This window comes from Glossina fuscipes, unplaced genomic scaffold, assembly GCF_014805625.2.
Source record: "Glossina fuscipes isolate IAEA_lab_2018 unplaced genomic scaffold, Yale_Gfus_2 73, whole genome shotgun sequence".
Classification (NCBI taxonomy): domain Eukaryota; kingdom Metazoa; phylum Arthropoda; class Insecta; order Diptera; family Glossinidae; genus Glossina; species Glossina fuscipes.
Genome location: NW_023998436.1, coordinates 133,686 through 157,781, shown reverse-complemented (window position 1 = coordinate 157,781; position 24,096 = coordinate 133,686). Strand labels below are relative to the sequence as shown.

General features: G+C 33.4%; 6 protein-coding genes across 7 annotated transcripts in view; 2 read left to right on the top strand and 4 right to left on the bottom strand.

Moving 5' to 3' along the window:
* The first annotated feature begins 25 nt into the window (after nt 1-25).
* Nucleotides 26-1,262, top strand: LOC119638115 (serendipity locus protein delta-like). The gene has a single exon (XM_038034745.1). The coding sequence runs from the start codon at nt 118-120 to the stop codon at nt 1,237-1,239; it is 1,122 nt and encodes a 373-aa protein (XP_037890673.1). The 5' UTR covers nt 26-117; the 3' UTR covers nt 1,240-1,262.
* A 107-nt stretch (nt 1,263-1,369) lies between these two features.
* LOC119638116 (sex-regulated protein janus-A-like) lies at nt 1,370-2,036 on the bottom strand. The gene is made up of 4 exons (XM_038034746.1): nt 1,951-2,036; nt 1,719-1,853; nt 1,540-1,664; nt 1,370-1,477 (listed from the first exon to the last, which is right to left on the bottom strand). The coding sequence occupies exons 1-4, from the start codon at nt 2,009-2,011 to the stop codon at nt 1,385-1,387; spliced, it is 414 nt and encodes a 137-aa protein (XP_037890674.1). The 5' UTR covers nt 2,012-2,036; the 3' UTR covers nt 1,370-1,384.
* A 767-nt stretch (nt 2,037-2,803) lies between these two features.
* On the bottom strand, nt 2,804-3,620 carry LOC119638139 (sex-regulated protein janus-A-like). Of its 2 annotated transcripts, XM_038034796.1 has the most exons (4): nt 3,535-3,620; nt 3,301-3,429; nt 3,112-3,236; nt 2,804-3,044 (listed from the first exon to the last, which is right to left on the bottom strand). In XM_038034796.1, exons 1-4 carry the CDS (start codon nt 3,593-3,595, stop codon nt 2,961-2,963), a joined length of 399 nt encoding a protein of 132 aa, XP_037890724.1. In that variant the 5' UTR covers nt 3,596-3,620; the 3' UTR covers nt 2,804-2,960. The 2 variants fall into 2 exon arrangements, with proteins under 2 accessions (XP_037890724.1, XP_037890725.1); XM_038034797.1 differs by having other exon boundaries at nt 3,301-3,593.
* A 1,769-nt stretch (nt 3,621-5,389) lies between these two features.
* On the bottom strand, nt 5,390-6,000 carry LOC119638083 (sex-regulated protein janus-A-like). The gene is made up of 4 exons (XM_038034708.1): nt 5,940-6,000; nt 5,746-5,898; nt 5,536-5,660; nt 5,390-5,473 (listed from the first exon to the last, which is right to left on the bottom strand). The coding sequence occupies exons 1-4, from the start codon at nt 5,998-6,000 to the stop codon at nt 5,390-5,392; spliced, it is 423 nt and encodes a 140-aa protein (XP_037890636.1).
* Nucleotides 6,001-6,175: 175 nt separating this feature from the next.
* LOC119638117 (serendipity locus protein delta-like) lies at nt 6,176-7,762 on the bottom strand. The gene is made up of 2 exons (XM_038034747.1): nt 6,757-7,762; nt 6,176-6,654 (listed from the first exon to the last, which is right to left on the bottom strand). The coding sequence occupies exons 1-2, from the start codon at nt 7,715-7,717 to the stop codon at nt 6,176-6,178; spliced, it is 1,440 nt and encodes a 479-aa protein (XP_037890675.1). The 5' UTR covers nt 7,718-7,762.
* Nucleotides 7,763-23,585: 15,823 nt separating this feature from the next.
* LOC119638082 (protein takeout) overlaps nt 23,586-24,096 on the top strand; it is a 12,303-nt gene continuing 11,792 nt past the window's right edge. Inside the window, exon 1 of the mRNA XM_038034706.1 lies at nt 23,586-23,820. The gene's annotated coding sequence lies outside the window, so the exon portion shown is untranslated. The remainder of the gene's footprint in view (nt 23,821-24,096) is intronic.

Here is a 24,096-nt window from a genome sequence, read left to right as displayed (position 1 = left end):
TTGACATTTTCATGATAAATATTCCAAAGTGGAAACAAATTATTATTTTCTACTTTCGGTTTGGATTAAAATTTTGTAACCATTTGCAAAGGAGAGGAAAGGTTTTTTGCCGAAATAATGGTTAGCAGGGATCCACATTGCCATATATGCCATCAAAGCGATTATAAATATTTGTATAGTGATGAAGTTTACGAAGCCAAAGCACCAAAATCACAAAAGTCTTTATTGGAAATAATCAAACATATTGTCAAGGTGTTGAAAGTCAACTTTGAAGTGCCGTTAAAAGCGAGAGTCTGCAATACATGTTATAAAGAACTTGTTCAATACGATAATTATGTTGTAGAGTTACTGGCCGTTCAGAAGCGTCTCATGAAAAAAATTGAATTGTGTATGAAAGGTGAGAAGTGCTCAAAGGATCAATGTGAAACTTCGAAAAATTTAGAAACGAAGAATGACAAAAATCTCGAACGGTCGCAAGAGGACAGCGAATTGACAGAGCAAAGCGAAGATGAAGAGATAAATCATGATGACGGTCAAAGCGAAGAGTCGTGGCCGCTCAAGTGTACTATTTGCGATAAAATGTTTAAAAACGATCAGGCCTTAAAAATTCACAATGACATGGAGCATAAACAGCGAGTTACTTGCTCTATATGCGGTGTGGCCGTTCGAAATGAGGATTATTTAGTATTGCACATGAATTTGCATAATGGTAAAACCGAAAATGAGTGTAGTTTTTGTTCTAGAAAATATGCCCGTAAAGTGAATGTTATGCGTCATATGCAAAAACATTTCGGTAAAGATAATCATCAGTGCGAGCGTTGTGGCATGGTTTTCTCCGAGACATCGGCATTTTATAATCATCGCTTGAAACATGAAGCCGAGGAAGAGCCGCTCATCTGCAGCGTGTGCAATCAATCATTTAAGACGATACGAACATATAAAGTACATATCAATACACATAGAGAGGATCGACCACGTTACAGCTGCGATCATTGTCCAAAGATATTTGTTGATAAATATACATTGAAAGTTCATTTGCGGCAGCACAACGGCAGTGAGGACAACAGACTGCGAAATTCGTCAAAACGAATAAAGAATGATTCGCAGATCACGTATACGTGTTTAATATGCCAAGAAATATTCCCTGTGAAGGACCTTCATGACGATCACATGCAAAACATGCATGATGTCGTACTTGATGGTAAATTTGGATCTTCCGTGGAAATACTTACACAATAAAAGCGAAGAAATGATGATTCACTTTGATAGGCATTTAAAAAGACCTTAAGTAGATTTATTTAGAAATAAGTATAAAAAGATTCCTCAAAGTTTCTTTGTGTGGTTACTATTTAGGACGATTGTGAGCGTATTACATTACTCATATTTAATAACCTTCATCAGAAATCTCAATTGTATAGTCTTTATATTTGGTCAATAAAATTTTTTTTGTTTCTGAATGATCAGCTTTGCCAAAACCCTGCCGGAAATTTTGTAAAATTTAAATAATATAATAATAATTATTGACAAGATCGTTTGCACCTGTGAATAACCGTAAACCTTGATTAATTTAGCAGAGGGATTATGCTCGATTCTACCACCACCTAAACATTCGGTTGCCAAGCCTAAGGCCGCGCAGGATGCGCTAACACGTTCATATATATCAGCTGAAAATATAGATTTTTCTTGAAAATGTTCTTAAGAATAATTGAACAATCTACCGTGCCATGCATAGTCCTGGTATCCCCTAACTACCGTTTTAAATGGTTCATAACCATCTGATGTTTCCTTACCGTACACCTTGACAAGCACATACTTGAAAATGCCTTCTTCAATATCCACACTTGGAATCGCTTCTAATTTCGCATCAACCATTATATGAAATTATTATTTTAGACTTTTTTTTCTTAATAACAACTAGATTTTATCAAGATTATTTACTGTTTAACTCACTTGAGTTTAATGCAAATTTTCTCGCATGGCGTATGAAAATTCCTACAGCTGATTTAAACATTTCCAACAAAAAATCAGCGAAACACTTATTACAACAACGACAAAAAAAAAAAAACAAACCCTACACTACTTTACCTAATACAGTTAATCACTCGCCTTGTCAACGATACTCAGTTAGTTCGTGCAAAGGAATATTTTTGACGAAATCTTGCATATTAGAGGATGCCCAAGACATCACGCAACGTCATATAAATTAAACAAACTTAATGTAGTTTCTAAAGATATTATTCTAATGTTGAATGTTGCAATCACTCCATATAACGGCTTTTCAAAATAAGACATTAGGTTGGGAGTGGACGAAATAGTGGACGGATCCGAGCCATTTTCAATAGCGTTCTCCCTTGGGTTAAAGCACGTTTAAATTTCCCCAAAATATATTAAAAATTGCGACATGTAGGTTGAACACAAAAATACATGGACAGACGGGCTTAGATCGATTCAGAAAATGACTCTCAAAATGATTCTGAATCGATCGGTATAATAAAAATTGGGTCTAACATACTTCATACACCCTGCAGCATATGACAGAAGGACAGACAAGCTTAGATCGATTCAGAAAATGATTCCAGTAATATAATAAAAGTGGATTCCTTTTATATATATGTGTGCAGTGTAAAGGGTATAGATGGAAAAAAAAGGAAGAGTTTTGATGCGAAAAAAATTAACAAGATTAATGTAGTAATTTTTCGAATTGCCCGGCTTTGAAAATAATGTAATTAATAGAAAAAAGCAGAATTTATACACAAAATTGGATATTTAGGTAGAAATATAAAGATTATTTTTCCCGAGTTTTATTGAGTTGGAAGAGTTGGTAATAAGACTACTTTCTAATTATTAAGCATATTTATTTGGAAATAATTACAGAAATTTCTCGTTAAATTCGCAACGTTTTTGATTATTTACTTTGTTTTTTTTTTTGTGAGGTCTTCTGTTAGGTACCTTTAGTTACTTTACTCAGTTACCTCGATTGTATAATCTGGATATTTGGTTAACAAAATTTTTTTCGTCTCTTCGTGATCGGCTTTACCGTAACCCTACGCAAGGTAATTTAATCCGTTAATTTATATATTAAAATACCCGATGGATAATAATTGTATTTACCGTTGATTCGCCGAATACTTTGATCTTTTTAGTTGAGGGATCATGTTCGATTTTACCGCCGCCCAAGACTTCAGTTTCCAAACCCATAGCTTGGCAATGCGCACTACATCGTGCATAGATGTCAGCTATCAAAATAAATAATTAAGTTATACGTAATGACTGTAGAATCAGAGATCAATTCAAATTTACAATGCCACTTGCAATCCTTGTATCCTCTCACTATTGTCTTTTCAGAGACACCGGAATTTCCCCTGTCTTTGATTTTGATAAGGACGTATTTGAATTGGCCCTCCTCGATATCCACATTTGGGACAGCGTCTAATCTCGCATTATCCATCAATTAAAATGGATTAATTAAAATCGTGTTTCCCAATGAGGAATAAATATTTTCCAAAAATTTTGTATTCTTATTGTTAAACTCACTTGAACCAAGTGAAAATCTTCTTGCATAGCGTGCGATAATTCCTACAGCTGATTTCAACATTTTGAGAAACAAAAAAAATAAATCCATCAAAAATGACAGCGAGAAAAGAACCCTGTATTTTGAATTCTCTGTAAAATGCCAATGGGAAAAAGATGCGATTGACGTGTCTAATGCAATTATTTTTCAAATTGTCCCGTTTTGAAATTTCAATTAAAGCCTACTTTCCATGACAATCGTAATATGGGGTTCGAGGCCCATAACAATTACTAAAATTACTATTCTTTTCAAAGATTTGATTGCTCATTAGCTAATTAAGGCGTCAAATATTGAAAATCAGACTTTACTGTCGTATAAAGGTTCACAAGGTTCAAAATATAGACCGTCTTAGTCCAAATTTCGCATAGTTCATTTTCGTGTTACATTACTATTGTGGACCAGTTTTCATTATAAACTATTAAACATTAGGCCCTTTTCTCATATAAGGATCTATACTTCGTAGGGGGGTGGTGTTCAAAAAATTGATTTACGTGGTGCAAATTTCATAAGCTGAAGTTTTTTTATGAAACTGCTTTCGTGGGCCAATTGTCATATTAAAACAACCAAGGACATTATAGACTGGCAAAGCCAATCGTTAGATACCATACACCAGAATTATTCACTGGTTTTGGTGATAATATATTAAAAATTGCACATTACTTTTAGACAAAAGCCTATTCATGAAAGCCCAACTCTGTACTTCATATCGGAATATGCCCAAAACATCATATGACCTGATCCAAATTTAGCAAACGTAATTTACTTGCTACAAATTTAATTATTTTTTAGTTTTCATCATAAAAAAACGAACATTTAGACTTTTTCTACCTATAAGGGCTTGCTGTATGTACTTTGAGATGTAAACAATAGACCTGTGTGATCCAAATTCCCGACTGCTAATTTTTTAACTAAGCTGTTACTACAAATTAATTTCCAGTGTAAAATATTAAAACTTAAACTTCTTTTACGAAATCACGAGATATGTTATATGAAAAAATGGACCCTTGTGGTTCAAATTTGATTCACTTCATTACTCAAATTAATATCGTACACATACTTTCATTAGAAGACATGAAGTCTTAGGTTGTTTTGACATAGAAGTGTTTGCACTTACTGAGAATTGATGCTGCCCAAAAAAATAGACCAACGTGGGCCAAATTTGGTTACATAGATTTCTTTGTCAATTTTTTGGTATGAATCAGTTTTCATTATATAAAGATTCAGTTTTCGTAGGTATGTCGTATGGTCATATGTGTGAAAATGCCCCCAGCCAATTGAAAATTTTCGCACGAATTTAGAATGCCGAAATATTACTATTTAGCCACTTTATAGGGAAATTTTCGAGATTGCAATTTATTTCCGAAATGGTCGGAAAGGTGGCATTTTCAATAACCATCGCCCTTGGGTCAAAGAACGTCCAAATTTCACCAAAATATTTCTAAAATTGCGATCTGCAGTTTGAACACAAGAATACATGGGCAGGCAATAAGCAGACAGACGCACAAACAAGCTTCGATCAGAGAATCATTTTGTGAATCGATTGTTAAAATAAGAGGTTGGGTCGGTCTTAAGCTTTTCGGTGTGCTACAAACTGAGCCATAAGCAATGTAGGGTATAAAAAGTCAACTTATAGACGAACTGAAACGACACCACATGATAAAAATTTTTCCTAAAATTAATGCTAGTAATGGATTAATTTAAATATATATTAGGCGCAATTTATTGAGGAAAAATTAATATAAAAAGTTTAATTTTTCTTTTGATAATCAACATTTACGTGCATTATGGTTCTCTTGTTCTTACTGCCTTAATCAAGAATTAATCAACAATCTCAATGATATAATCTGGATATTTGGCCAACAAAATTTTTTTCGTTGCACGATGATCAGCTTTACCGAAACCCTGCGCAAGAGACTTTAACTCGTTAATTGATCTATGAAATCGCCTGAAAGGAAAATGTTTACCTGCGACTGACCGTAAACTTTGATTCTTTTAACTAATGAATCACGTTCGATTCTACCACCGCCTAAGATTTCGGCTTTCAAGCCCATAACTTTACAGGACGCCTTGACGCGTTCGTAAATGTCAGCTGCGTAAATACAGAAAAACAAAAAAAAAAAAAAAGAAATGCATTCTGAATGAAGTTTAGATATATAGAATTCAATAAAATTTACAATGTCCCTGGCAGTCCTTGTATCCTCTGACTATTGTCTTATATGTAGCAGAATCATCGGAATTCTCCTTATCGCTGACTTTGATAAGTACATACTTGAAACTGCCTTCGTCGATATCCACATTTGGAACAGCGTCTAATTTATTGTCAAACCATTATTGGAAATAATTTTTAAAATCTTTTTCTCCAACTCACTTGAATCTAAAGCAAATCTTTTCTTAGCGCGTGACAAAAATCGAACAACGGTTTTCAACATTTCAAAGCGTATTGGAAACTTATGACAGTAAAAATTTCATTTGAAATTTGTCTTACTTGTCAGATGTTGAATAATATTAAAATAAAATAAATTTTTGTTTTTGGCTTTACTCTGTATTAATAATTATGTATACATAAATGGGGAGAAATGATAATTTAAAATTATAAGGATTTTTTTATTTAAACGCGACACCGTGTACATGTTCTAAGTGGTATTCTAAATTATGATGGGCACTAAACATTTGTCCACATATGTGACACGGTTTTCGAGATTCGTTTTGTGAGAAATTCGCGACGGTTAACGATTTAAGGATGACATCGTGCTCCTTTTCCATATGTTTATTCAATAGTTCTTTACTTAAGAAAGGTAGATCACATATAATGCAACTAAGTTTCGCCTCGTTCGCCAACGTTTGACTTAGCACAGGCGTAGCTTGACTGTATTCAATATTCTCATTAGTATCGGATTGGTGTTGCTCGTGTTTTTGAAGCTGATAGCATTGCTTTTGATGTTGTACTGTTGTTGTAGTTGTTGTTGTTGATTGCTGCTGTACCGATTCGGTTTCAGAATGAGTGGATCTTTTATGTACTTTTAATGTATATTTCTCGGTAAAAGTTTTCCCACAATAATCGCAACTATAACGTGGCCGATCAACTAAATAAGTGAAAGGAATTCAGATAAGCATTATTATCACTTTAACGTTAAGGAAAATTCATTTAACAGAAATTGTTAAGGAATTTATTGATTGAAACCAACCTCGATGCGTTATCCGATGATGGCGGAAGGTACGTTTCGTTTTAAAAATCTGATTGCATATCTCGCAACGTAATGGCTTCTCCTCAGCTTCATGTTGCAATTTATGATTGTATAGTACAGTTGTCTGCGAGAAGCATAAGCCACATTTATCGCATTGATACTTCTTTGTGTCCAAATGTACTTCCATATGACGTATTGTGCTGATTTTTGTGGTGAATTCTTTGCTGCAGTAACGACATTGATTTTCATTTTTACCTTCATGCAAATTCATATGTAACATGATATAATCTTCGTTGCGGTGACTAAAGCTACAAAGATCGCAACTGAATTTTTTATGCGCAGAGTTCACGTGTTTTTGTAAGCGTATTTTATTTTGAAAACGCATTGCACACAAATTACATTGAAGAATTTCTACAGGTGTTATGGATCTTTGCATAGACGATGACGACCGTGAGGGCGTGGTCGATTTAGTGTCTCCTGGGATAGGTAATAAAGCATCTTGAGATTTCAATTTCTTAGCTCTTCTGCTACCCATAACTTCGTACATAGTTTCTGCTATTTCATTATCACTTACATTAACGTCGTCAAAGAAGCGATCATCATTGAATTCTTCCATTGCAGCGAGCTCTTCTAGACATTCTTCTTCGAATTCGCTGTCAACACTAATTGCCGCTTTTTCAACAAGATTTGTTAGATTTCTTTGCTTTCGCGTCATATTAATCAAGCAGGTATCATAATCGGCAATTAGTGTATAACATTGTCTGCAAACCCATTCCCCACAAGTTATATGCAATTCAAATTTCCCACAACGGGCAAGATGCATTAAAACCGTTTTGATACTCTTCTTCGACGCGGGACACAAAGCGGCATCAACGCTTTTGTGTATTCTATCGTTCGAGTTTCTTTTGCGGCATAAAAAGCAGCGTATAAACACAACTTTATTGTTCAACATACTTTCCATGTAAAAAAATTATTAAAATTTATAAATTTCTGACAAGAAATTATTATTTTTGACGTTTCGTCTTTTTTAATAACTTCGTTAGTCATATGTTAATTAGAGTTGCCATTGCAACAAAAAAAAGAAAAGCAGAGTTTTATACTTTCAAACAAAACAGCGCGATTATTTCAACTTGATAACAATTTATTCTTTTTTGAAAGAGAAAAATGTCGTGGAGACGTTTCTATATACTATCCTTTCGAAAAATCAAAATTTAAAAAACGAAGGTGTAGAAGGTTTCAATTTTATCTATGCCATCATCAGAAAATAGTGATTCTTGCATGCGCACCATAACAGGAAAATAAACACTACTTTTATACCTTACTTCATTCGTGGCACAAGGTATATTAAATTAATGCTGATGTGTGCGACACACAGAAGGGCTTAAGATAGATCCCCGTTTTATTATACCATCATTATCATAATCTGTATCGATCTAAGTCCGTTTGCCCGTTTGTCTGTCCGTCCGTCCGTCTGATGTCTCTCCATGTAAGTTTGTGTTCAAGCTACAGATCGTAATTTTTGAGATATTTTGATGAAACTTGCTGTAGTGATATGTCCCGACTCGAGGCCGAACGCTATTAAAAATGGTTCTGATCGCTTCACTTTTTCGACCACTCTCCATGTAACGCCTTATAGACAAGCGCATAGATTCGCCCACTTTTATCTACCCTCCTGTAACGGAAGTTATTTATGACTCAATCTAATATTTGGATTATTTTATATTGGCGTCTTTCAAACGATGCAAATCGTGTGGAAATAAATCAAAGTCTAGGTATTAAAAAATTACTTGCGTAAAAGGATTTACTTACTAGTTTTAAAAAGATTTTATACGGGCCACGCGGAGCAATTTTTATTATGGAATACATTGAATACACACAATATTGTTGAATATGGAAAGAGTGAGCGGCAAGGTAATAAATTCGGAAAGTGGTAAAATTTTTCAGACTTTTTTAAGGACGCACAATTTTTTTTGTTGTATTAGCTCGAGTCATAAATAACTTCCGTTTTTTTATCGGACATTTATTTTGCTTTTACTGAACAACGTCTTCCTGGCGGTTTATCAATTCCTTCATTGTAAAAAGTAGTTAATTTGGACTGGAAGAAATTTCCATCAGCTTGACTGACTTGTTCTTCAGAATTGAAAGTTTTTCCATTTAAAAAGTTTTGTAGAGGTACTTGATCCTCATCAAGACTAACTGAATTCTCATTTATATAGTGAAAAAAATTCGTTTCCGATAGCCCACAAAGTATATATATTCGTGATCGTCATCAACTTTTGTCCATTTGTCCGTCTATCCATCTCTTGTAAGCGTTTTCCTGGTCGCAAAAATGAAGCTATCGCGTTCAAATTTAGTAGAAACGTTGGAAGTTCTTGCACGCAGATTGGTATTGAAAATGTACCAAATCGGTCGAAGGATACGCCTGCAGTGTCACTGTTTTTAAGAAGGCATACATGTTTGGATTTTTCTCATTACTCGTATACTACACTAAATTTGGACGTATGTTCTGCAGGCGATGCTGCAGTACTTCGACAAAAATATGGAAAAAATTGACCACGCCTACTCAATATTATAGTGTATAAAAAATTTAATTTTCCTTTCAATATTTTCATAATGTGCAGTTTTAAATTCAGAATTCACTTAAGCATGCCCGTCTGTCGGTCTGCCCAATTGCAAAATAACCCGTTTGCAAAAACGGTCACACTGACACATCTACAACACTAACACGCCTGTGTAACAAAAACTGTGAATATTTTTGCTTTTTACTCGTAAAATAAAACACATACACCATAAAAATATTCATTTTTATTCCGAAAATAGAAAAAATCAACCACGCCTACCCAAGATTATGAAGTACGAAAGTTAGCGCTTTTCCATTTTTAAGTCTTTTTTAGATTTGCTCACATCCGAGTGTAATTTTTTACTTGCTTTTCTCGTAAGTACATCAAACGATGATCAACTAGGCTTTATTTGGGAACTGCTGTATTTTACAACAGTTCTTAGAGAACCAGCAATGATGCCGCACTTTCCTTCAACGCCAGATATAATGTCATGTGACTTTCGCTTATGTCTAAAACTGAAAAGAACGGTCAAAAGACAAGGAATCTCAAGACGACAACTAGAGTATCCTTCTTCTAAGTTCTCCGAAAAAGGGTTAATTTTGAAGTTAATTGAATAAATATTGAAATTTGAATTTTTTGGAAAAATGAAAGATTCCCGTTTGTTTTTGATCAATTCACATATCTTTTAATCTAAGTTATACTAATCAATGCGTTTTACTTTTGAAACAAAAAAAAAAACAAAACAAAAAACGATTTCATTCAAGAACTATTAAGCAAATCCTATTAAGTGATTTAATGTTATAATTATTTTCAAGTGGTTGTTTTATTACACACACGATATATAGATTATTAACTTTTAGCTTTTTTATATTAGTATAAAATAGTAGTAGTTAGGTATGTGAATACATTTGTAAACGAGAGAGACACGAGACACATTCTCATTAGTTTATTAATTATCACATTTAATTAGTATTGTTAAACTGTTAATTACTTGTTTATTTGATTTTATATTGATATTATTTCAAGCAATTAAAGCATGACAAACTCTTGATAATAATTTTAAATTTACATTTATATTTCAAAGAATTTTGAATCGAATTTATTACATTGATTGATTCTTGAATTGAATGCAACAATATGTTCAATATGGATCAGATTGATCTGTTTCACCAGCTTTTATATTTGGTTTTATACCCTACATTACTTGCGCAGAAGAGCTTACCACCTGAGATAAACTCACCTTTTATTATACCGATCAATTCAGAATCGTAATCTGAATTGATTTAAGCCAGTCTGTCCGTCTGTCCGTCTAATGTCTGTCGAACTAAATTTGCGTTCAAGCTGTAGGTCGCAATTTTTGAGATATTTTGTGACGTGTTTTGGCCCACGGACGAACTCTCTTGAAAGTTTTTTGGTCGGTTCACTTTTTCGACTAGTCCTCATATAACGCTCTATTCCGAAAAGTCGTTACATGGAAAATAATAGTAATTTTCAACATTTCTCAGCAAAAGTGGCTAAGTAATAGTATTTTGACATTCGAAATTGCTATGAAAACTTTGAACCGACTGGGGAAATTTCCGCACCTTCTCTCATATAGAGACAACTAAAGTTCATACGATAAAAAGGTGTAATTTTCAATACTTCAAGATGAAAATTATATCGTAATAGTAATTTAACAAAAAAAAACTGTGCCAAATTTCGACCATTTCGGCTAATTTTTTGGATCCTACCTCAACAACGATTTTCACGAAAATTGATCATTTATAGAGCACATAAGTATAAGTTTTAATAAGTGATGATGAAAATTGGCCCTTGCTTTTATGCAAAAATGAAGTCCATAAAACTTGGACAGCTATTTTTGGATCCTGCCCTATGTAAGCACTAAAGTAGTAACACATTAGCTTGCGTTTTGAGGCCGAGAAGCTAAAGAACCCCTATAACATGTATGCATTCTTTATCAGCGTGAAATCCTGCATTTATTTAGTCATGTCTGTCCGTCTGCGGGTCTGTGTGGCGTGTGTAGTTAGCACTCCCCTCGTCGCAAAAATGAAAATATCGATTTCAATTTTGTAAAAACATTAGAAGTTTTTGCACGCAGGTTGGTATTGAAAATGGGGCAAATTGGTTAGAGCAGAAGCTCGCAGTGGAGCGTAAACTGGACGCAACTCCGTTTATCTTAACAAAAGTTTGTGAATTTTTACTCGTTACTCGGAAATTATTAAAGTTATAAGGCTGAATTTACTTAACGAAACACTCTGCCTATTACATGGAAAAATGGAAAAAACCGACCATGCCCATACAAAGTTACAAACAATTAAATATTCTGGTTTTTCGCTTTTTTGAGCTTTTATGCTCATTTATCATAAGGCAAGACCGAATGTTTACAATTATTTTGCACACTCCTCACATGAAGATATCTTATCTGCCTAAAAATGGGTTAATTCTAAAATGAACAAGGTAGACACCGTGATGACTTTTTTCTTCACGACACCGGCGATATGTGTTTCAAATAAAAGAACTTGGAAAGTAGAATGCGAAAAACATAATGGTGTGTATGTGAGATTCGGCTTCTGCCGAGTATAACTTTCTTATTTGTTTAGATTAATGAAAAAAAAAAAAAAAACAAATTGAAATGATTTGCAACAATTTCACTTTCCTTAACAGCAAACGTTATACGTTACGTTGTAATCAGAAATTGTGTTCTTCACAAAAAAAAAAAAAAGAGAGCACTTATCCTATATAATATCTGGTTAATGTTTTATTTTAAGCTGTTGATCAATTTAATTAAATAAACCGGTCACTTGTTCTTCCAAGCGTACATTCTATGTAATTTTGATAAATTTTTTCAAAAAGAAAAAAAAAAAAAAATGAAAAACCAAATTGCTAAACGCAGTTGGAAGACCTTGATGTGCACAACTCTTATGTTCGCAAGAACACTTGCCTTGTTTGCAGCCAGCTATTTGAGTTTGAATTGAGAAACGACACAACAGACCAGTTTAAGGCAAAATCTTGACTTGAAAAAATCAATTCATATGGTTTGCATCGAATCTCTGAAATCCCCCGAATTTACCTTTTCGATGTATATCGTGTTCGCCTTCTAGTCGGCATATAAAGCTGACAGAAACTACAAGCTCTTTAAAGAAATCCCTTTTAATTACACATGAATCTATAAATTTATGGTTAAAATGTTTATATTTAGGAATAAAACAAAAAAAAAAATATATAAAAGAAAATTCAGATAATAAAAATAAATGGTTTGCCCTATACACAGCTTGACAAACGAAAATCAGATGCTGATGGTAAACATTTTCACTTTCAAGGGACGTCCAAAGCAAACGTTGGACAAACCCAATATATTCTCCCAGGTCGATAATATTAAGAAAAAAAAAAAAAAAAAAAATTAAAAAAATTAAAAAAAAAACCCGCCAAAGCTGCAGCTAGTTGTTACATCGATTACCTCCATATATTTAAAAAAAAATAAAGAAAAAGAAAAACGAGTAGAAAAGATTTTTTCTGTTACAATACCGGAAAGTTGGGTTTTTTTTTCTTCGGTTTTTATAGAAAAGTTTTAATAACGAAACTATGATATTTTACTTTTCCATTTCAAACAAATTAATTAGAATAGAGTTTAAGCATAATTTTAATTCACTTATGTATATCGATTGGTTAATCCCTTGAAAATCTTAACATACATAAATGTGAGAATCAAATATTATCAATTTACAATATAAGCTACATATACTATGTATAGAATGCATATGAAATTATACGTTTTAGTCGAGGGTGTTGTGTCACTGACCGCTGGGGAAAAGAAGTGATGCATATCAATGTCAAGGTTTAAGTTTAATGAAGTAGTAGTGACTGATCACGTAATGAAATTAATAACAATTTAATATACATAAAGATTTAACATATACATATATGAGAGGTTTATTTTGAAACAGGGGCAAGTCCATTTTTGAAAAAAAAAGTATGAAGGAAATAAGAGTTTTAGATGAAACTTGACAGGATATTTTTATGTTTACATAATTTATAGTCAAAAACAAGTGTAAATGACCCACTATTAAAAAGCCTTATTACAGTTATTCTTATAACGATTTTTCATAATAAATTGTTATATGAGCAGGCACTGGCTCCGAACCAATTTCAATAGGGATCGTTCTTGACCTAAAGTATCTCCAATGTTATGTAAATTGTTATATGAGCAGGCACTGGCTCCGAACCAATTTCAATAGGGATCGTTCTTAACCTAAAGTATCTCCAATGTACAAAATTTTATCAAAATATTTTAAAGACCGCGACTTGTAGATTGAACACAGAAAACAAGACGGACAGACGGACGCATTCTGTAGTCAACGTTGGTTCTATTCCGCGTTATTCTGAGTGTCGCATAGATCCGCGCAAACCTATTATACCCTTAAAATAAGATGGACTAACCGACAGACAAGGTCCGTACAGTAAACGATGGGCCTGGCTTACGTCCTTCTGGATGTTGCATATATCCGTACAAAGTTAATATGGCCTGACAAACAAGAGCGGGATAATAAATGATGGGCTTCTTCTGCACTTTTGGACGCGCACATCCGAGCAAGCGTAATACTTCCTTAAAACAAGACGGGCTGACGGGCAGACGAGATAGTAAATCGTGGGTTTATCTTAAGTCCCTCTAAGTGTCGCGAACACCCGTATAAACTTGATATATTGTTAGAATAGAACGGACAGATACACTTGATAATTAGGTCTTTCCCAATTCCTTGTGAGTGTTACATACAAGCTCACAAATTTAATATATTTTTGTTCTAGAAGTGGAAACTTTACCTACTAATGGTGTTGCAAGTATCTTTATTTTAAAAGTGAAATACGTCTTATTTACTTGAAATTCAATTCAAAAACGCCGAAGAATGCAGGTAGACAGAGGTTTGGTTGTATTTTCATCTACAGAAGGCGCTCTTAAGCTAACAATATCAATTGCATATTATAAGCGCGAAGTGTATGTATTAAATCACGGCTCCAGGAGACAACAAAAAGTCGCATCTTGCTATTTGAATTACTTACACAATGCAAGAATCTAGAAACGTGGTGGTTAGTGACCGAAGGTTTTGAAAATAAATTCAAGTTTATCTACCAAAGAGACTTATCAACCCTCTTAAAGGAGCTTTGTAAGCCGTAACAGACCTCTGTTAAGTAGTTGCCATGAAGACATGGTTGGATTTGGAGACATGGTCCCTCGAAATTAGGTAACGTAAAACACTTCTGTGGACACCTCATAAATCTATATGAAAAAAGGTAAGATTTTTAAATTATATTTTTCGCAACAATTTAGAACAAAATAGAAGTGAAAGCAAGGCGGACAGACGGACAGACAAGCTTAAATCGATTATGATAAAAATCGTTCGGATCGACCCAATTTCTCTACCACTCTTCATATACAGCCTTCTTTTGAGAACTCGTTATATGTATGTCAAAAAGGGGGGGGGGGGGGAAGGGGGGGGGGATTTTAGTTTTAGTACGTAGGCACCGTGGATGGCGAATGGTGTATGCTGCTGATGAATGCATTTCTATCTCTAAAAGAAGCACACACATCTGCACACACCGGCACGCACACAAGTTGCATAGGGCATAATATTTGCGGAGGTGCGAAACAATTCTCTTGGTTCCTCGCATGTTTCTGCTTTACACTCTATGTGGCTCATTTACTTTTGGAGAGCCAGCTGTCTTCTTGGGAATTTGCGAGTTTTTTCTGTCTCTTTAAAGCTTGTATCGCCTGCTGCTGTATTCCGTAGCCAACCGAATTTCATTAAGTTTACATACCATATATCATCTGATACAGGTGGGAGTGGAAAGTCATTTGCGAGTGATTTTATTAGAAATTTTCTATTCTTTCGTTCCATTGAAATTTGCCCACATGCTTAACTTCAATTCGAATTAAACGATCATTTGTACGTTGGGTGAGATTGGCAATTACTATATAATTTAAATATTATAATGCTTGAGCAAATTGCCCTTTATAGTACAATTAATTCTAAATAATTGATATTATAGAGAAAAATCAATAAAAAAATTTAGTTTTTATCTATTTCACTTAAATTTATTTAATATTTACTTTAGCTGGGAATTTTCTTTTGATATTTTATTCGAAAGTAAAGATAATTTATAATGGGTGTAATTATTACATATGAAAACGAGTAAAAAAATTATATTCGCTTGTGACCGAATCTTTTATACCCTTCACTGTTATCCTTAAACAAGAAAAGAACTGTATTTTCTTGCTCTATAATATGGAGTGGCCACAGATGATTTTTTCTATTTTCAAAATAAAAGTTTTTGTCGCATAGACGTGTGAGCATTGTAGGCGTGCCCTGTGAAAAGTTTATGTCCCTCCCGAATTCTTTTGCAAATTTAATAACGGGAAACTGTTTACCACAAATACGACAAAGTTGCCCGGACAGAGAGATGGACTGACGGAAAGACGGACATCTTTAGCTGCATTCCAAATTAAAAACTTTGTGAGGATTTTGAAGTTTGTTTTTACCCCTTTCAAAGGTATTGAAAAAATAAATAAGAACATTATAGTCAGGCAAGGCCGACGTTTAAATAGCCTACACCATCTTTATTATAGGGTGCAATAATTGTATGTTGTTTCTATATAAAGGCATATTTTTCATATGCGTATTAATGAAGAAGCAGCCTCAAAACACATCCTAATGTAGTACAAGCTTAGTGCTTACATAGGGCAGAATACAAATATAGGTGTAGATGGGCCAAGTTTTGTAGAGTTCATTTTTGTATGAAATTATGTATGAAACTTCAGTTTTTGCTATATGAAAGAGAGTGCGAAAACTGCCACACTCGGTGTAAAGTTTTCATATGAATTTGGAATGTCGAAATACTACTACTTAGCCACTTTTGCTGAGAAATTTTGAAAATTACAATTTTTTTCCATGTAACGACTTCTCGGAATGGAGCGTTAAATGTGGAGTGGTCGAAAAAGTAAACCGATCAAAACCATTTTCGAGAGTGTGCGTCTTTGGGCCAAAACACGTCACTGTATTAAATTTCATCAAAATATCTTAACAATGGTGATCTATGAACGCAAATTTAGATGGACAGACATCAGAGGGATAGACATTTTTCTCCTATAGTTTATGAGTAATAAACAAAAAACCAATCTTTCATTCCGTTTGAAAAACACAGAGATTCTCAGTTCACGTTGTGCTGTAGGCGTGTCTCTCAACCGTTTTGGTTCATTTTCAATACCAACCTGCGTGCAAGAACTTCCAATGTTTCGGCAAAATTGGAAGTCGATAGGTTTATTTTTGCAGCTAGGAGAATTTTGACAACAGACAGTACACAGACGGACAGACGGATAGACGGACATGTTTATATCATTTAGAATTTGATTCTGATCAAGACTATGCATACTTTTGATGGGGTCTCTGCTGCTTCCTTCTGGACGTTGCAAACGTTTTGACAAAATGAATACACCCCTCATTCTTCGATGATGGGTATAAAAAGTTCTTGAAGGGCTTTATCAACTTTGAGTTAGTTTCTATTTTCAACTCTTTAAAGTGTTTCTTTTCTTCACAGAATTATGCATATATTTTATATAGAATTTTATATAGAATTACTTAGTAGCAATGTTTGTACTCCGTTGTTGCTATTTGTTTAAAACATTTGCAATATTTTAACCTTCACGATCTTACTTATGCTTTCCGTAAACTTGGAATGATTTCATAGACATTTAACTGATGGAATTTACACACACTTCCCATGAAATTGTCTTGAGTGCAAATTTATTTTTATGAGTATTTTGTAAGTGATTTTTTACACAATAATTCCAATGGCGTTCATGTGCAATCTTGTTGATGATACAAGTAAGAAAGCTGTTGTTAGATCTTTGTGCAGGGTCTCTCAATAATTTTGGCGGCGCAATGATTTAAGTGCAGATTCCTAAGGCCTCAATAAGTGTAAATTACTTATGCTCTTATATCATCTGCACGCTTCTTTAAGCACTTTACCATAGAGTAGTAATTTTGGCACTTGCAACGTTTGTATTTGTCGCCTGTATGTAAACTACATATATGCATGTGCCGAAATCCTCTTGAGTGTAGGTTTAATAAGAAGTCCTTCTACAGCCATCAAATGGGTTTCTTTTTTCAACATTTTTTGATAATGAAAACTAATGGTAGCGTTTCTAATTCGCCACTTATTGGCTAATCAAGAAGACGCCATTCAGAAATCGAATCTCGAAGCTATAGTTGTTCGTGATAGACTTAGTTCTCTTCAGCAGCTAGCATCTTACATAGTTAACAATGCCAAACGTGACGTTTGTGATAGTGATTTTGATGATGTTGCCCTTGAATTAAGTGCTGTATGAATGCAAAAAAAAAAAAGAAAGAAAGAAGTATACTCCGAACGTGAAGGATGTATAATGAGCGTTGCTATGGGCATACGAAGAACTGTTATATTTCTTAGAAAGTTTAAAAAACAAGCGATTTTATTGAAAACCCTAAGCAATATTGCTTAATAGACGTTGCGGAGTCACATTCAAAGAAATCATTGAATTAATTTTTTTTTTTTTTTTTATTTATTACATATACAAAAGACTACCCCATTGGACAACGTATTAGCGTAATTAGTTTGAAAATGTTATTCATATGAAAAATTTAAATAATTACAACAGAATAAATTGATTGGTAATAAATTAAATAATTCAACGCTAGTAAGCTTTTATTTAATGCACTAAAAGATGGAAACTAAATTTTATCCCAATCATTTTTTCACTGATTACATGAAAAGGTTTTGTGGCGTATAAAGAACTAACTGTGTAAAAAACTTGAGTTTTTCTAAATGTCCCAGAATTACCCGTCACAGAAAAAGTGACTGATATAAAATTTATTTTCCACCTTTTACTTCAATTAAATTAAACCTTGCTTAAAAAGAAAAATAACTTTAGTGAATCCACTGTCTACCATTACCACTTCGCTTAATACATTTATTCGTTTAACTGGCCGTTATATCGAAAGTGGTCAAGAAAGTTTCCAATAGTTATCGCCCTTGAATATCGCACAAGAAGACCAAATGGATAAACGGACGGACGGGCAGACAAGCTTAAATCTATTGGTTTTAAATGAAACCTTATTGAAAAACAATTAAAATCACTGTAGTGGATGCACGGATTAACATTAAATATCCTACACCACTTCGCTTAATATATTTATTTTTTTTAATAGGCCGTTATATGGGTAGTGGTCGAAAAAGTCATCCGCTCCAAACCATTTCCAATAGTTTTCGTTCTTGAATAACGCACAAGAAGACTAAATGGACAAACAGACAGACTAACCAGCTTAAATCTATCGGTTTTACAATGGGTGGGCCTTCTTCCACGTCTTCTCGCTGTTCTATACATCGTCACAAGCTTAATATATCCGTGTACCGAAGGTGGGTGCGCGGTATAGACCAATATAGGTAAACAATATTTAAATTTTTACCCTATTACGATCGCATTTTAGTTTCCAAGTTCAATACATGTAAACTAGAATCAGCATACATGGCGTGTCATATGTTATGTTACTCTTCAAAACCTTTTCCTTGAAACCGATATTGAGGGGAAAGTTAGGAAAACTTTAACTCGCCACTTTGCGGTAGCGCCCGTCATATTTAGTAAGAAACGATAAATCTTCGCTTTTTGTATTCTACTCTGGAAGCCATTGTTGGGCTACTCGCCATCTTTCAGGCATTTATTCGATTAATTTCGATAATTATTTTTTATTTTTCTCTCACTCAAAGGACGGCGTTTACGTAAGTGTAACACCGTCATGATCAGAAAGAAGTGAGGAAAGACAAAGACATAGGCAGGTAGTAGGCGTAGCTTAGAAGTTTTATGCTTAATGCGTATGTGTTACGCTTTTACCGATTGAGCGCTCATTAAAGCTACGGCCAAAGTAAATTTTACCGCATTTGAGATTTGACAAAGAGAACGTTGAGCTGGTAGTCGCGATTCTTAACTATGTAGCTAAAGGGAAGATAAAAAGATCCAATTTATTGCGCCCGCCATGTTTAACGTAGATTGGCGGCATTTTGCTTGTCACGTGAGGATTGTGCAGAGTAATTTTCAAGATTTTCGCCTTGTTACGTTATTTATAACACTTTGTGGGCGTGGTCGATTTTTTTTCATTTTTGTACATGAGTCATAGAGTCCGTTATAAAGTAAAAAGGAAAAATGATTTATGATTAATAATTTGCATTTTTGTTTAGGCACACGGACGTGCATTCAGTTTACGCTTTATCGGAGGAATGGACTTTGACCAATTTATCCCATTTTCAATACCAAGAACTTTCAATATGCCTACTAAGTCGATATCTTCAATTTTGCGGCCAGAAAACTACCACGCAAAGACCATATGGACGGACAGACATGGCTTGGTTTAGAACTGATGGTTGATCAATGGAATACACACCTTATAACCAATTTTCAAGTCAATAGCTTCATTTTTCCGATCAAGAGAGTGTTCATCACTGATAACACAAGGACAGGCAGACAGACAGACAGACGAATAAATGGACATCGGTTTAAAATTTGCTGCTGATCAAGAATATATAAACTTTATGAGTTCAGTGAAGCGTCCTTCTGCGTGTTGCAAACGTTTTGACAAAATGAATGTATCCCTCATCCTTCGGGAATGGATATAAAAATTAAAAATTTAAATCTTATCTTAAAAGGCATTAAAATTCTATGGAATATATTTAGAAGCTCATGTTAAAATTAAAGCACTTTTTGTGTACTTTCACTTTTTTCTCTGTCTCTTTAAAAATTGTTAAAAATACTACTAGAATACTATATAAGGAAGACATAAAATGAAAAGTTAAATTAAAAATAATTGTTACTTAACTAGAACTTTAAGCAAAAAATTTATAAAAATAATCTTTTACTTTTATCGAAATTAATTAGATTTTATGAAAGCTATAAAAAAAAATGTTGTTACTTAAGAATATTTTCAACTTTAACATAAAAATTGTCAGCAAAACAATTATAATAATAATTAAGTTTAGAAAAAAGTAAAAGGAAAGCAACTTTTAAGCAAAAGTTTTAAAAACCTATGCCAAGCTTGTAATTATTTAAAAATAAAAATTCTTAATAATTTTGGCAAACCCAACTCCTTTTTACACGGTTTTCTTTAGCCGATTTCAAAATAAAACGGTTCATGATAAAAACAAGTACACTTTTTTGCACGTATCCCAACAAAAATTTTTTTTTTTGAGTTATGTTGTGCTCAGCATATTTGACATATCTAGTGAAGAAAGGCGACCCATTTTTGACCTAATCCGTAGTAAATGTGGACCCTTGTTACCAAGTAACAATAATTAGTTGCGAAATTAAGTTTTATTCCTAATTCCAATATAATACATTTTTATAAATAAATATATAACATGATTTTCGTTATTACTTTTTTTGCACGATTTTTTTTTGCGAAAATATACAGAGTTTTTCATCTTACACGACTTTTTACAATCACGGATTATGTCCTCAAATTTACTATGTGTATTTTTTGCACTGCTTTCTAAAAAAAGGAACGTATCCACCGTGTAAAGAAACAGTTTGATGTATTATCTTAGGAGTTTTTTCTATCTTTCCTTTTATTAAGAGTTAAAAAATAAATTGGTTTTCTAATCAAATACAAAGTAATAATGATTAACATAATTAACACGTAATAAATAACTTTCACAATTCTTATATGTTAACATATTATGTGTTATTAAAGCCATAAGCGCCATAAGAAGTTCTATTTCTAACACGATCATTGCTTATGTTATAAAGCCGCTGTAACAACCTTGAAACAAGTAAAATCGGTCGTGGCTCACCCTTAAATATCCTACACCATTCCGCTTAATTCAGTTAGTAAAGTAACTACTTAAGGAATACAATGAAGTCGCGGCTCATAGTGTTAACAGCCCCAGAGATTTAGAGATTATCAGTTCCTCTTGGATAGGAAATGGAAGCTTCAACGAAATTTATCAAGGAATGACTGTGCGAAATTTCAACTTCCTATCTTTATTTGCACGGGTTTGCGTAAACCTAGTGTTAAGTAAAGAAATAATCATATTGGAACATATCTGACTGAGTGGCTTAGTAGGCAAAGGATCTCGACTAATAACGCAATGGTCATGGGTTTAAATCTCAAGTGCGGTAGTGTTTTACATAATGCCAATTGGCTTAGATGCTAGCGCTTTCGGTCAATAGTCTTAGAATTGCAATATTAGAAAAGGTCTCTGTGCGATAGACTTTGCTTTAATCGCAATTGACCTGTGTATTCCTCATTTCCCACTTCTTTCTCTTTGACAACCTAGAGTTAACCTCCCTTCAGTGACTGATCTAACCAAAAAAAGAAAAAAAAGAAATACTAATCGTTTTGAACTATAGTCCGACAATATGTCGGAACATTCGATTTATTAAGCAGATTATCATTTCGACAAACTTGAACTATTTTAATATAGAAAGCATTTTTCTTACGGAAGAAAAAACGAATTGTAATCATTATTATTATATATAAGAACATTCTGAAATATGAATGTATTTTGATCCATTAGATCATGGTCTTTTATTTTTGGGTTACGAAATTCCTGATCTGACATAGAATATACAAAGAACATCTGATGCGGCAGTCTTAATTGGTACGAAAGCTTCGGACTGGCTGGGGCAATTATTTGAACCCCCTCTCATATAACCGTTCCTACGGAAACTGAACCCTTACAAGGTAAGAATTTTCAATATATCACGGTGTAAATTGACAAAGAAATCTACCTTATCTAGAAAATTGCTCCATTCGGTGAAACCACCACACCAATTTAGAACACCGCAATACTATTACCTAGGAAATTTTGTCGAGAAATTTTGAAAGTCGCAAATATTTTTTCCATATAATGACTTTTCAAGATAGGCCGTTATATGGGGCAGGATCAAAAAAGTGGACCGATGCGGACCATTTTCAATAGCGTTTGTCCAGGGGTCAAAGAACGTCAGCGCACCAAATTCCATCGAAATATCTCAAAAATTGCGACATGTAATTTGAACAGAAATTTACGCAGAGAGACGCACAGACAGACAGACAGAGAAAAAGTGGATTGATTCAAAAAATAATCCTGAATCGATCGGTATAATAAAAGATGAATCTATCTGAAGCTCTTCTTCCGGGTGTTACATCCGTCCATGTATAGCAATACAATTTTGGAACGAATATAAACCAATATGTAGCATGAGATCTTACTGTAAAAATTCTACTCGATGACACATTTGTGTATATTTCACTCACATGGGATATCTGGCGGTTAGAGAAATGCAAAATAATTGCAAGGGATTAATCGCATGCTATAATTAACATGGATTAAAAGGAATAATGAGTTTTTTTAAAGGTCATCCTAGATAACGTAAGCGAAACTACATATGCTCTAATTTATTGAACACTTTTTTCTGTTTTAAAAATGAAACAAATTTAATATACTAAGTAGAAAAATGCAAATTAATTGCAAGGAATCGATTGCGTGCAAGATTTAAAACGCCTTAAACAACGTGATACGCTCTCTAAAGGGATGTACACCTTACATGTAGCTTAAAATGAAATTGAAATTTCTGAGAATAATTTATTTATAAAAGAAGAAAACAAATGCATTTAGAATACAATACAATGATAGAATAATATATGTTTAGTAGCAAAAAAAAATTATGAATAAATACGAATAAAAAATAATATTAAGAAAATTAAAAAAATTCGTATATTAACGAGAAAAACAAAAACAAACGCTCTACGCGTGTATTTAATTCATAAAAAAAAAATCATGGATGACGGCTTCAATGTGTAAGCTCGTGTGTACGTGTTTGCAATTTAACAACAACAACTTTATCATTGTTTATGCATTGCGGCGATTTAGCCAAAAACTCACACATACGCACGCACACACACACACACATACGCACAAACATTATTATATTCATAAAAATAAAAAAAAAATAAACTCTTTAATCTCAGATACATTCGCATCGAAGCTCAGGCTAACGAAAACATACGCAACAAAAAAAAAAAAATTCGCGACATTACTCACAATACACTCAGCATATAGTTTTCAATTAGAATCGTGAAACTGATTAACGAAAAGATTGAAATTAAAAAAAAAAAACCACTTATTGTGTATGTATTTGAATGTAGAAAATAAAACTTCTATAAATTGCAAAGCGTTTGTCAATTATCGCTACAGTTCGTTGAATATTATCTTATCGTAGGTATACTCCGTACAGTCGGTGTAAGCGAGCGTTTGGAAGCTGTTGTTGCATTTTAACTAAAAAATATATATATAACTTTTTAAATTCTTAATTATCAACTTTTTGCTATTGCGGTATCCTTCGCAATTCTTCATCATATATATATATATAGAGAGAGAGAGAGAGTGATTTAGAAAAAGCAGTGCTTTTCGCCTTCATATAGCATCAGTAATAACAATACAATAAAATGTGAGTGATTTCAAAAAAGTGTATTTAACAGAAACAATTGTAAAAAAAGAAAATTTATAATAATTTAATGAAAAAGGAAGTATTTTTGGGAAAAAAGGAAGAATATGCAGTCTGTGTAAATAGTAGCCGGAATTTTTTTTTTTTTTAAATGCTACCAAATGGTGTAAAGGTGGTTTTATTTTTTTAATTTAATGAAAAAGAAACTATTTTAGAAAAAAAGTCGGAATGCAGTCTGTGTAAATAGTAGCCGGAATTTTTTGTTCTTTTTAAATGCTA

Coding starts and splice junctions, on each gene's coding strand:
- LOC119638139 (XM_038034796.1), bottom strand. CDS start 3,595: ATGTTGAAATCAGCTGTAGGAATTATCGCACGCTATGCAAGAAGATTT. Junction 3,237..3,300: donor CAAGGATTGCAAGTGGCATT/GTAAATTTGAAT, acceptor TTATTTTGATAG/CTGACATCTATGCACGATGT. Junction 3,045..3,111: donor AAGTATTCGGCGAATCAACG/GTAAATACAATT, acceptor TACCTTGCGTAG/GGTTACGGTAAAGCCGATCA.
- LOC119638116 (XM_038034746.1), bottom strand. CDS start 2,011: ATGTTTAAATCAGCTGTAGGAATTTTCATACGCCATGCGAGAAAATTT. Junction 1,854..1,950: donor AAAATTTGCATTAAACTCAA/GTGAGTTAAACA, acceptor ATGCGAAATTAG/AAGCGATTCCAAGTGTGGAT. Junction 1,665..1,718: donor CCAGGACTATGCATGGCACG/GTAGATTGTTCA, acceptor CTATATTTTCAG/CTGATATATATGAACGTGTT.
- LOC119638115 (XM_038034745.1), top strand. CDS start 118: ATGGTTAGCAGGGATCCACATTGCCATATATGCCATCAAAGCGATTAT.
- LOC119638083 (XM_038034708.1), bottom strand. CDS start 6,000: ATGTTGAAAACCGTTGTTCGATTTTTGTCACGCGCTAAGAAAAGATTT. Junction 5,661..5,745: donor CAAGGACTGCCAGGGACATT/GTAAATTTTATT, acceptor GTATTTACGCAG/CTGACATTTACGAACGCGTC. Junction 5,474..5,535: donor AAGTTTACGGTCAGTCGCAG/GTAAACATTTTC, acceptor TCTCTTGCGCAG/GGTTTCGGTAAAGCTGATCA.
- LOC119638117 (XM_038034747.1), bottom strand. CDS start 7,717: ATGGAAAGTATGTTGAACAATAAAGTTGTGTTTATACGCTGCTTTTTA. Junction 6,655..6,756: donor TCATCGGATAACGCATCGAG/GTTGGTTTCAAT, acceptor TCACTTATTTAG/TTGATCGGCCACGTTATAGT.